Below are 12305 nucleotides of genomic sequence, written 5' to 3'. Positions count from 1 at the left end.
GAAAATATATTAATTCAGCTAGTTCTGATGAAGTAGGAGTGCTGAGTATATCCTGAATTTTCTCACATAGCAAAAGCCAAAGAAAATACTCTTAAGGCTTCTTAGGAGCAGGTTATAAATCACTGGAAGAAGCCATTTTTCTCAGGCCTAGCTCTTATATAATCCAAGTATATAATCTTGGTAAGGTATTTGGATAACATTAGCAGAAATGAGCATTAACTCATTTTAGGCAAGACAGCTTTCTCTAGCCAAGAGAGGCACCAGAAAATCAAAGGCTTCAGCAGTTGTCCACATTCACAGGCTAACTCTGAGGCTTCCAATCAGGATCTTGGTCCATCAATCCACTTAGGTGTGTTTGTGAATAACAACGCTCACCTGTGTCACAGCAGATACCACAGCAGATGTCACAGTTGAGGCAGCCACAACACACAGAGCATCACCTTAAAAGATCAAAAAACTTCAGCCCAAACAGAGTAACACCAACCTCATCAGAAGACTTGAGGCATCTCCCCTTCTTGTCCTTCAGCCCAGGCTTTTATCCCCTGCTGCTGATGCGCTGCCCCTGTGTGCCCTCTGTTCCCTTTGGTGGTTGCTCAGTGCCCCTGGGCGCTCCATGGCTCATCAGCTCCAATGGGATTCACCTGCTGCTCACAGCTGTGCCCATGGGGGATGAGGCTCAGCCCAGCCCCACCCCAATTAACACAAACTCTGTGCCTGCACACTTGTCCCTCAGAGTTGTTAGCATAGGCATGGTCCCATAGTAAGATTTTTACATGCTTATTTTCTCACAATCATATGTTGTTTGTTTTGTTGTATTCCCATTACTAGGAGTAGAAAAGACTGGGAGAAATAGTTTTTAACTAACTAGCAGAAAAAGACTAACCAGTGAGATGTAACAGTTATCATGTGTAGATATAAAACCACCAAAAAAACAACTGTGCATTTCAATTGTTATACTATGAGCAGAGAAGAAGAAATTTCACTTTAAAAACTTTGTGCCATCATTTGCTTGCAGTGCAATGAGATGACAATTGAGCAGACAAGGACACAGAGATCTTCGGTAACAGGACAACAGCTAGCAGGCCATGCTAGACCCCTGACTCCTTATCACCTGATTTGCTGTCAGATTCTGCAGGCTGAACCTGCAAACAGATATTTCAAAATCCATGTCAAACATAAAGAGTCAGTCTCGCTATATGGTTACACCTCTGGAAAGCTGAATTTCATCTCTTTCTTTCACATATGCCAACCATTTAACACAGCAAAAAGACAGATCTACAGAATGAAGACAATAAACTTTCCCAAAGTGGGCAAGCAGAGATTCATGTGCCAACTATCACACCACATTAAGAAGAAATATGTGGTAAGACTCAATGTGAGTCAGTATAAAATGGGCTGATTCAGAACTTCACCACAAAGGCTGCATCCAGGAAAGTTCTGCTGGGGGCAAACATTTCCCAACATACTCATACTGTTGGCAGGAGTGAAAAATACATCCACTGGCAGCAAATGAACCCTTTTATTTTACAGAAAGCATTTTCAAAAGCACAAACAGGTTTGTTTCTTTCTTCTGTCTTAAATGGGAGCAATGATACACCAGAACACAGTGACTTTTCATCTGTAAGGATGTGAGAAATCAACACTCAGCAATCAAGTAATGTTCTGCTCAAAGAACAAAAGCATTTAAAAGGGCTGCCTATCAGCCTTCCAAAACTTAGTAACTCTAATTCTCATCGCTACACATTGACTTCAAAGATACTCACAGTTTGAGTAAGGCAAATACTAGAGTCAATACTGTGAGAATCAGCCCTAAGAAAGGAGAAAAAAGTGGCTTCAGTGGTGACATACTTTCAGCAATCCCATAAATCATTTATGCATGCAACAGATTCAATTAAAGCCAACGTGCTCTAAAGTTAGGTTTGTGTATCCACAACAGCAGGATTTTCACTGAAGGTCATTCATCTTTGTGACATTGAAGTGAATTTCTAGTTTGGATCTTTTCCTTGTTTTTCATTTTAAGGTTAGGGATTAACATTTTCAATACACTGAGTTACAATTGCAGTAAGCACAGCTTCTCTAGGCATCTCCTAGTAAAAACATTTGCCTCCAAGTCTTCATTTGTGATTTCTGACAAAAGGCAAAGGGCATCTCAAGACTGAACCTAAGACTGAAGTTACAACTCAAAGAACTAAGACTGGAGTGGTTCCTTTGAAATGCACATACTTTAAAATATTTTTAATTTTGTAGGCAAATCTTTTATTTTTTAATAGCCTAGTTAATCTTGAGAGTAAAAAATGGGCCACATATGGGGAAGGGGGAGCAAAGGAAAGAGAGTGGAACTTCTTCCTTAGAATACTGTACTGTAACTAACTTTCATGCTAAATGATAGCTCATTTAAGAAATTCAGGCACAGTTCCCACTTAGGAATGAACCAAGTAAAAGTAGCAACCCCAAGTGTGAAAATTCTGCCATCTCTTGAACCAGAATTTCAGCAGAACGTATCTGAAAATATAATGCTCTGCATATTTAAAAAGAAAAAAGATGTTTGCATAAACAGTAATACACATCCATGCATGTTTTTAAATAATATCTTAATCCATGCTAGTAATACAAAGCAATTATTCACAGATCTTCTTGTGGATTTTCCAGAATCAGAGACATTTAATGTGAATTTCTTTCAAGCAGATTTCAATTAGGGCTTTACCATATTTAATTCTAGGTACATAATCCCCCAACTGAAAACAAAATCCAAAGTGGAGGAGAATTTGTTCAAATTTCATTCCAAAAATATTTTTGCCTCCAAAGCTTTGCTAGGAATAAAACACTCCTGAAAATGATACAAATGGTTTTGACATTAGGAAAAGTAAACAAGCAAAATAAAGATGGAAAAATCATGCGGTCAGTTTGCAAGTGCTGTTTATTGTTTGAGGCAGGGTTAAAGCCTTTTATAAAGACAAGAACATATATGCAAACAGACTGAAAGTGACATTAGGTTATTCTAAACATCCCTATTCCAAATCCTGCTGCCTATAACATTGCCATAGCCAAAATGTGTGGAGGCATTCAAAACAGACATCATGATAGGAACAAAGTAAGATTGCTGTTATTTTGGTGACCAAAACAGATGACAAGTGCCCTAAATATTTCTATTAATATTTTTGATTAAAGAAAAAGGCAGGTAGTTTTCATTTACCTGGTATCTCCTCGGACTTGCCATTTGAATTGGCCTTTCATTTGTGGTCATGTATGACATTAGAAGAGGCATGACCAGTGGCTAGATTGTGCTTTCCAGACACCATTCAAACATCTCAGAGCTCCATTTGAGCTACAAGTGGTGTGAACTGGATCGTTCTGTGTTCATCAGTGGTTTTAAGTATCTGTTTAAGATTTATTATATACTTGCAGAGTGAGCAAAGGCTTCCGTTTACTGAGTGAGGCCTAAAATGCCGAGCAGCAGCAAGCTTTCCTCTGGCACCCAGCCAGTGCCTCACTGTTTCACCAGTCACATCTGCTTTCACCACTGCCTTCCATGTTCAGGTCACTTCCACCTGTAATGCCAGCTGATAAAAGCCCCCAAGGTAGACAGTTTCTAAAGACTAGTATGTTGTTTTTTTAACCAGGAAAGTGAATAAAGACCACCAAGTAATTTCAAACAAACCAAGAACAGCTAGGCATTGATAGCTCTCAGCTGGGATCAGTTATGAATGGGTTTGGAACAGCCAAGAGGTCAGAATTTTTGCATATTCCTTGGCCAATCCCATTGTATCAAGTAGAATTTAACACAACATATGCATGAAGTATGAGACTTTACTTTTTTCCAAAGTAACAAGTTAATGATTCTAAATATGTCCAATCTCTTTATCAGAAAAGCAGAAAATTCGCCATGCCTTTTTATTTTCTTGACTGAAAATTTGATAATAGCCTTTCTTACATAGATATCAAAAGGTAGATATCGTCTCTCTAATATATTAGTAAAGCTGCTAATTATGCTAATTCCACCAGTTACCTTTGTTGACCTTTTTCCCCTCTGAATAATCACACCCATCTGGTGGCAGATTTATATCACTCCTTTTAAGCACTTTTTTCCCGAAATTTAAGCATTTAATTATAAACATAATCCCTAAAAGTTAGAAATAGCTTGTGCAATAAACCAGGAATAATACACACTGTCAATATCACTAACAAGGACTTCCAAGTGTAAACAGTTAAGCTATGACAATTATTTTACAACATAAAGAAATGTTCACTTTTCTGAAGGTAAGAGCTAGTAAACATCAAGATGTGATTCAAGAATTAGAAAAATTTGTCTGGGAAATTATAAAATCCTTTTCCTTTGCATATAAACATCCATACAAATTGACGGTGCTTTGCATGGCCAAAATTATTTCAGGATATATATTTTTCCTTGCTGAAAGAAAAAATAATCCATCTAGGCTCATTTTGGGGGGTGGGTGGGCGTGCTACCAAACTGTGAAAGGATTTGTGTAAGCATGTACGAGACGATAGAAACACAAGCACTTAATTCACAGGGAAAAAGAGAAGAACAGATAAGGGCTTTTTCATCTGAAATTACAGCCCCTCTCCTTTATAAACACTCGGGAATCAGCGGCACTTTGGCAGAGCAGGCCAGGCAGAGATAAGGGCGTGCTTTGGGAGGCGCCGCGGATGCAGCGGGCTCGGTCCAGCCCCAGGTGTGACCCTGCTCTCTGCAGCGCTCGGGCCAGGCCATCCATCACCGCGCCCCCCTGCCAGCCCCGTGCTCGGCTGCAGCTGTCTGTCACGCTGGTGGATGGCACCTGCTTAAAGGCAATCATGTCAATCTCGATGTGACTACTCAGACTAAGATAGAAGGATGATCTTGACAGGCTTGGCAAAGTCAGCAGAAGGCACTAGAGGACTTTAGTTACATGCTTAAAATGTAGATGTGATTTGTGCTTCTCATGTGGAGGGATTGAAGAGGGACCAAACAGCACTGTGTTTTATAGCTGGTCATCTCGGATGAACCTGTTGCCCTCGGAATGTTTTCCATAGTAAATGTAGCGACATTTCCCCAAAATGCCTACAATAAAAAGGAAATGAATTACAGTTAGGATGGAAGTAGAATAACATGCAATAAAGCACATAACTTGGGAAATTTGAAAGAGGGAAAGGAGCAGTTTTCTCTTGTCCTGCAAAAGAAAGAAAGTTTGTGCATTTCAAATATTCAGTATTGCCATTTCAATCAGCAGCATTGAATACACTTGAAAAATGTGTTTAAATACCTACATGAGTTATCCTGTTAAACATACATCCATGAGAATCTGCAAAACTAGAACTAAATAACACTGAAACATTATACAGTGTGTTTTAAGCCAGAATACTTCTCTCCTGCTTCTAAAAAACCACAAAGTCTGGGTTGAAATTATATTTTGTGCTCTCTGCTGTCTCCCTGCTATGTGTTTAAAAAATTTTCCTGATGAATGAAACCAAAAAGAAAAAAAAACCCAAAACAAACAAAACAAAAAAAAAATACCCCCAAAACCTCAACAGTAAATAATGCCAGTTTAATGTGGATCCTGGAAAAACCTGTCAAACTTTTCCAAAGTCATACTGCAAGCACCTAAATCATCGTTGTTTTCAGTGACAGAGAGCTGAAGGGAGTGGCTGAAATCCATATGGGAAGCCATCGACAGACATGGGCCAGAACAGTTGGCCTCCCCAGACTCCAGCATTTTTATACATACAAATAAATATTCAATAAAAACATTTCCAGAGTATCTCTCCAAACAACACTGCAACATCCCATGAGCAAGATACAATTTAATTACGCTAAATATTGGCACATGTGGGATGCTTTCAATAATTAGCCATAATACTGGTTTTGGGAGGCAAGGCACATTATTCACAGTGAGTACATGCAGAAAGATGCCTGAGGAAGGCTTAACTGCTGTGGGTGAGACACACATACCTGCAAATCTCACTACCTTATTCAAAAAAAATCCCCTCTGGTGGTACTAAGTGGTATGTGAAAGCGTAAGTTCACAGTTACATCCCACCTGTGAACATGCTCAAAGATGCTAAATTTTACTAGCAGCGTTGCTCTTTGAGCCCTCAGACATGTATACTCAAATTAAAGTCATCTCCCATGAGCAGAAAGAAGGTGGAAGGGTCTCCTCTGCCTTGGGAGTGTCTTACCAGAGCAGTCACTGCAGTATCCAGCTCACCTCCATAAGGGCAAACATAACCTAGCCCAAAGGAGACAAGCACTGCCTTGCATAAAGGGTAAAGAAGGGGGAGGAGCAGATCTTCAATTCTTTCTTGCTTTAGATTTCCAGAACTCACACAACTGTTACTGTTCCCACTTGCGGTATGAATTAACTATGCAAGCTTTTATATTCTGTGCCATTGTTTTCCAGTATAGTGTCTGGATATAGTTAAGATACATAAGATAAGATACTAAAGCTTTGGAAGGCATGGGTCATGAAAGATTAATCTAAATCCACGCTCTTCTTCCTCTCTAAGACATCATGATGGTAACACGCTCCTATGAGGGTTGTGGGGGGGGAAATAGATCAGCCTGTCATTTGCTGTGAAAAACACTCCTCTTCAGGATAATGCAAATGCAGTGGGAACTATACAGTGCAGTGCCTGATCATTTTCCCCTCCTGCACAGAGCTTTCTTCAATAATTTCAATTTCAATAATTTCACTAGTCAAGCAGTTTCCACATGCAAAGGATGATAACAGTATTCCTAAACAAGAGTCTAATGACAACCAAGTTATTCTTTCCCTAAACAGATATCCCAAGTAGGTAACAAGGACATTCAAAGCTCAAAATGCAAAGGATACGAGCAGTTTATTAACGACATTCTTTGGACTCCTTTTTCACTGGCATCGATAAAAGTCTTGTTTGAGGTCTGCTGCATTGCTTAAGGACTGGAAGCAAGACTGTTTATAGAGATGCTGGTGAGAGAGTGCTGTTTGATGAATGCTGGAGACTATAGCTAGGTGTCAGTGCTTAGAAAATGAGGCAAGGACATGAGGTATTAATATTGTCAATGATCTCCTGACAGGAAAACAGATACTGTATTCACCGTCAGATTTAAATAGACATCAAGTGCATTAATGACAAAAGGGCAGACTTCAAACAAAGGGGGCTGTATGGTGCTGTGCTGAGCCAGTCTCCAAGTTGGCAATAACCTGATCTGAAAAGACACTGTCAGGGCTACAGACAGGCCTGGGATTGTGTGCGGTGACAGAAAACAGAGATGCTGACAGAGATACCGGTGCCATATTATGCCAAGTATATTCTAACACTGTCTCCAGTCCTAACTAAATCTGACATCATTTCCTATCGCTTATAGTATCCTCCACTGCTCTGGCAGAATATTTCTCCCCAGACATCATTACAAACTCCACTGTAGTTTTAAAGTTACTGGCAGGCCTGTGCTGTCGTGGAGGCTGGGTCTAGAGGCCTAAGGATAACCTCAGTCAATCTAAATTTGGAGTTTGCTGGAAAAGTGCTCTCATTTTCACTGATATCTCAGCTACTTGAGGTGATCTGAACGCTAAAGTGTGAGGAGCTGTCACCTTGAATAAAATCCTTAAAGTAAAGACGCTCTGTTCCCGGGATGTTCAGCAAAGATGTCGGACAGTCTGGCAGCAGGAAATGAAATCCAGCTGCTGCTGCTCGCCTGGGGATAAAGGTGCTTGGGCTAGTGACAGTTAAAGTCAGCTGAAATTTTTGAAATCCTGCAGCCTACAATTGTTTAAATTAAGGAAGTGTTGTCTCCACAGAGATTCCCTACCCAGGCGCACAGCTGTGATTCGATTGCCAGGCATATTACACATGCTGCTCAGAGAGCCTTGATAAAAGCACAGTTGAAAATGTTGCCATGAGACCTTGTTTATCATGAAGGTTATTTGTAAAACAATAATCTTGCTCATAAATTAAATGCGGTGACTGGCATGGTTATTTGTTTTGCTTTGTTTTTCCTCTTTATGTCCCACCTCCCTTTGGCAAGTACAGAAAGCTCAGAGAGCTGCAAAATGTTTGTGTGCTGCAATGAGAATTTTGATGCTAAGATATGTCACATGTGAATTTAGGAAAGCTACTGCTTTTATTCTGCCTGTCTGCCATGGTATTCTTTCCTCGCAGGGCTGGGAGTACACTTGCTCTTTTGCACGCAGACAAGGGAAAGAATGAGGGGAAAACAATACATCTGTGGCTGTTCTTGTGTTTTTAATTAAAATATCCAGCATTGGCCAAAATAAGCTAAGTATACCCCCTATACATCAAAACAATACACAGCATCCAGAATGAGGTTTCTGCTCAAGGTTCTTAAGAAATGACAACACAAGGTCTCTTGAGGGATCATCTTCACTGAATGAGGCTTCTAATTTTTCTTAAGTAGCTGATTCTACCATCACCACAAGCTGTTAGAACTATAATTATGAAAAAAACTGCATTGGGAAGAATCATTTTTAAATTCACTCTTTATCTTTTAAATGTTTCCATCCTTCGGAATGGATGTTCTAATTACGCTGGGTAAGTAATGACCTTGCAGTTGCTTGCATGTGTTGTGGTATCAGTCTTTCTTCACAAACACATTGTAATGTCAGCAGCACCAGCCTTTCCTTAGCTGAGGGAAAACCCAATTGTCCAAATAAATAAATACATACATGCATACATACTAAAGCATGTGAAAAAGTTCAAGTCATGTTAGCTCCTTTTAAATGTGGCATGTTTTGCAGAGAGCTATGGTGCTTTTAGACCTCTATACGCTTTGCTAGAGCAAAAAAGGGTTTGCAGATGTATTATATCACAAGTGGCAAAACCAAGTTGCAATGGGAAGTGTTAGACCTATAGATCATACAGCCTTAGTTAGCTACAGGTCAAAATTCGTCTCAAGCTGACAGTGATCTAAGGGAATTGTTGTCAGGTAGCATCTTGTTGCCTTTTTCCTACCACGTTAATCCTCCACATTTAGAAAAACCCACCTCTCAGTCATCACAACTTGGGCAGCTTCCAGCAACACGGCTTCCTCCAGTAGCATTCAGTTTTCTTTTAAAAGTAATTACTATAGCTAAGTAGTCAAGCCAAAAAATTTTGCCACCCTCATCAAAACCTATTGCCACATCTGCCCAACATCCCCACCAGGCACCCATTTTAACATCAAATGTTTTTAATAAGCCCCTCCACAAGTGAAAGCAGCAAAGTATTCACAATTAAACGTGTTTGTCAAACGCTGGTCTGCAGCATCCATCAGGGAGCGGATTTCAGCTAACAGCCTTCTGCCGGTCTCTCACATGGACTAACCACAGGGCCTGCCACCAGGAGCTGCGGGCAGACAAAGTGTGCCACTCCATACACAGACTCAATATTCTACTGGAATTCCTCTTCACCTAACTTTAATTAGAGCACAGTACCTAAATCCTCCACTGCCAATTTGTATTTGATCCATATTCATCTCTTTTCGCACAACCTGCTGTTGCATAGTTTTGCTATGGGCTATTAAACAGCTGCCATGTTCCACCAAGAAGCTGGGTGCATTTCAGTGTGGTTATACTACCAATCTGTAAATTGTTTTGAGACCCTTCAGGATGAAATATCAATGCCATTATAATTTTTTTCATAGGCACTTGGGCATATTCTACAATTAATGAACAGAAGCTGTGAAATTCCCTTAAATATTAATATAAACTTCCTATAAAGGAAAGTAATTCCCTACTGACAACATTTAGAGGAGAATAAATACCTATCTATGAACAATTTAAAGTCTATAATGCTACTGATTTAGGCAAAACACCTCCATGAGTCAAGTTAACCTAAAACTCTTAAAAACCTTTTTATCTAAGTGATATGTAAAGGTGGGGAAAAAAAAAGAAAACAACAGCCCAAAAGCAAACCCTTTTGTACAGCAGTTTAGTAAGTTTTCAGTTTGTATTTATCTACCTGGAAACTCTAACAACTTTAACTAGCTGTCTAGTTGACAACTTATTTTCATTTCCTTTTGGTGAAACAGAATACTTGTTTCTATGGAATACGATCCAGCCTATGAATTCTCTGACACAGGAATCTGAGAAGATCCCTTGGAAGACAAGAAAAGGTGCAAAGGACCATCCGGGTCACCAAGCAGCCCCCAAAGCAGCCAAGTGTGTAACCCCGAGAGATGAGACTTGCGCTCTGCCCAGCAAACACAGCCCTGCCAGCGTGGGGAGGATGAGCTCACAAAGTGCAGCGTGACACAGGACAGCAACACAAGAGCTGCAGCTGTCCTTGCTCATGGGATGGCTCTCTGGCTGCTACCATTTCATCTGTTTGCTGCAACCACATTTCCAGACTGCTCCCAGCTGGAGTCAAGACACAGGAGCTTGACTCCTTAAACCAGAGAGGAAGTAGCAACAGAAAGAGGAGAATACAACAGATAAGAAAGCCTTTGGTTGTACCACAGCTAAATGCTGTGGAAAAGAATCTTAAAATTACCTGAAATATCACAGCAAGAAAAAAAACTCAGATAAATTACCTAAAATATTATCATAACATACTCACAAGTGCTCGCATAACAAATGCACAAATATTAACGTTCCTTCTATTATAAACTAGTTAATTTATTTTTAAGAGGATAGAAAGGGTAAATGTAAGCAAAAATAATGCAAAAAGTAGCTATGTATAAAGGGGTGAGGTTGTGCTTGAGAAGTCTGGGGACAGAGTTGGCTGTGGCTAAGGCAAAATTCCTTCACCAGGGCCACAGTCCTCACGGAGTGTTCCCCAAATACTCCCAAAGAAGTGCCTGTGAATTAGGGATTGTGTCCATTGCAGGTTTCCTGGAGAAAGGAGACATATCTTCAGCAGTAAACTGAAATAAACTGCTGATCCCGACTCCCCCCTCTCTCTGAGGGTAACAGCACTCAAGGAAGGTAACCTTCCCATTCAGAGGAGATTAATTACCCCTGCTCTGCTCCCTGCACAGGGATGCCGAAAAATGATAACATTTTCCTCTGGACACCCTACAGCACGGGGCACAAAATGATCTTTCAGACTGAAAGAAATTACTGAAAGACACAAAATCAAATCTGTATCCAAGTCTACAGCAATGGTGTTAGAATTACACACCTAAGCTAGATCTGAGAGGAATCACAGAAGGCAAACTAACACACCGAATTATTGCAAGTATCCTGCACAGACAAGTGCTGTGACATGTCAAGTCTCACTGGCCTGTTTGTGAGAAGGGGGAAAAAGGGGGGAGTATGCAGGGAAGTGAGAGTAGGGGAGGGGGGAGCAAAGCAGTCAGCAGGGAGGGGATGTTGGAAAAATTTGCAATGAAGGTGATAGGAATACAAAGATGTGAAGTTTGCATCCTGGGCCAAGGAAGCTGCATAAATGTTCAGTGTAAACTAGCAGTCAAGCTGATGTGTGATAAAGTGCAGCCTGCTGTGAATACACTTCAGGGCTCCCAGTGCAACTAGGGAAGAAACTTGTAATATTTGGAAGTGGGGGGAGAAAGAAAAAGTAAAAAAAAAAAAAAAAATGCACTGCAAGCTTTTTCTCACATAATCTGTTACTGGAAAATTGAGAAGCTTGTCCAAGTCCGTGGGAATAAGCTGATGAGCTGATACTTAATAATAAACCATATTGTGTCATGGTGCGGAGTCATCTAGATCCATTCAGGCCACAAACTATATTACTTTATACAGCCCTGGCTGACATACATTTAAAGCCCTCTACACATTAAGGAGCCATTAGGCTGACAGATTAAAAGTTATCTTGGAGCTAATGTTTCCATTATGCGTATCCTGGCAGTGGAACAATCAACACACTGTTCCTCAGATGTCATACTTTGTTTAAAAAAAGGGTAGGGGGGAGAGCAGGGGGAAAGGAGGGTATCCTTCCCTCCTTGAATGACATTGACATGATCAGCTTTGATCTGGGCATGTGCTGTCTACAGATTCTTTACTGTTGGCTAAAATAGGAGCATTTAGGGCATAATACTTTAAATCATTAACCAGTTCCATACTCCTCTGGGTATCATTGTTACAATTTAAGGTTCTGCACTTGGGATTTCTTTGGAATCTTTCCATGCTCGTTGTAACTATCATCAGAGAAATATGTTGGGGGGTTGGAATGCCTCTTCCTAGTGAAAATGAAACAAAAAATACACAACCAAATAAACAGAAACTCCAAACCAAATGCTTTTGTCTCTTCAGCGTACCTTTACCTGTTTTGCGCCGTTACTGTCATGGAGAGAATTAATGCTGACTTTATAATTAAATACTTGCTGTGAAATATGTTGCAAAATTAGAGCAGACTTTTTTTTCAATTACTCA

General features: G+C 40.2%; 1 protein-coding gene across 1 annotated transcript in view; it reads right to left on the bottom strand.

Annotated features, from left to right (window-relative positions):
• Window positions 1-2864: 2864 nt before the first annotated feature.
• Window positions 2865-12305, bottom strand: part of LRMDA (leucine rich melanocyte differentiation associated) — a 605774-nt gene continuing 596333 nt past the window's right edge. Inside the window, exon 7 of the mRNA XM_059477009.1 lies at window positions 2865-5059. Within this exon, the coding sequence (XP_059332992.1) occupies window positions 4980-5059 (80 nt within the window). The 3' untranslated portion in view covers window positions 2865-4979. The remainder of the gene's footprint in view (window positions 5060-12305) is intronic.

The sequence above is a fragment of the Ammospiza nelsoni genome, chromosome 8 (assembly GCF_027579445.1).
Source record: "Ammospiza nelsoni isolate bAmmNel1 chromosome 8, bAmmNel1.pri, whole genome shotgun sequence".
Classification (NCBI taxonomy): Eukaryota; Metazoa; Chordata; class Aves; order Passeriformes; family Passerellidae; genus Ammospiza; species Ammospiza nelsoni.
The sequence above is the reverse complement of the archived record's forward strand: the minus strand, read 5'-3'. Positions and strand labels throughout refer to the sequence as shown.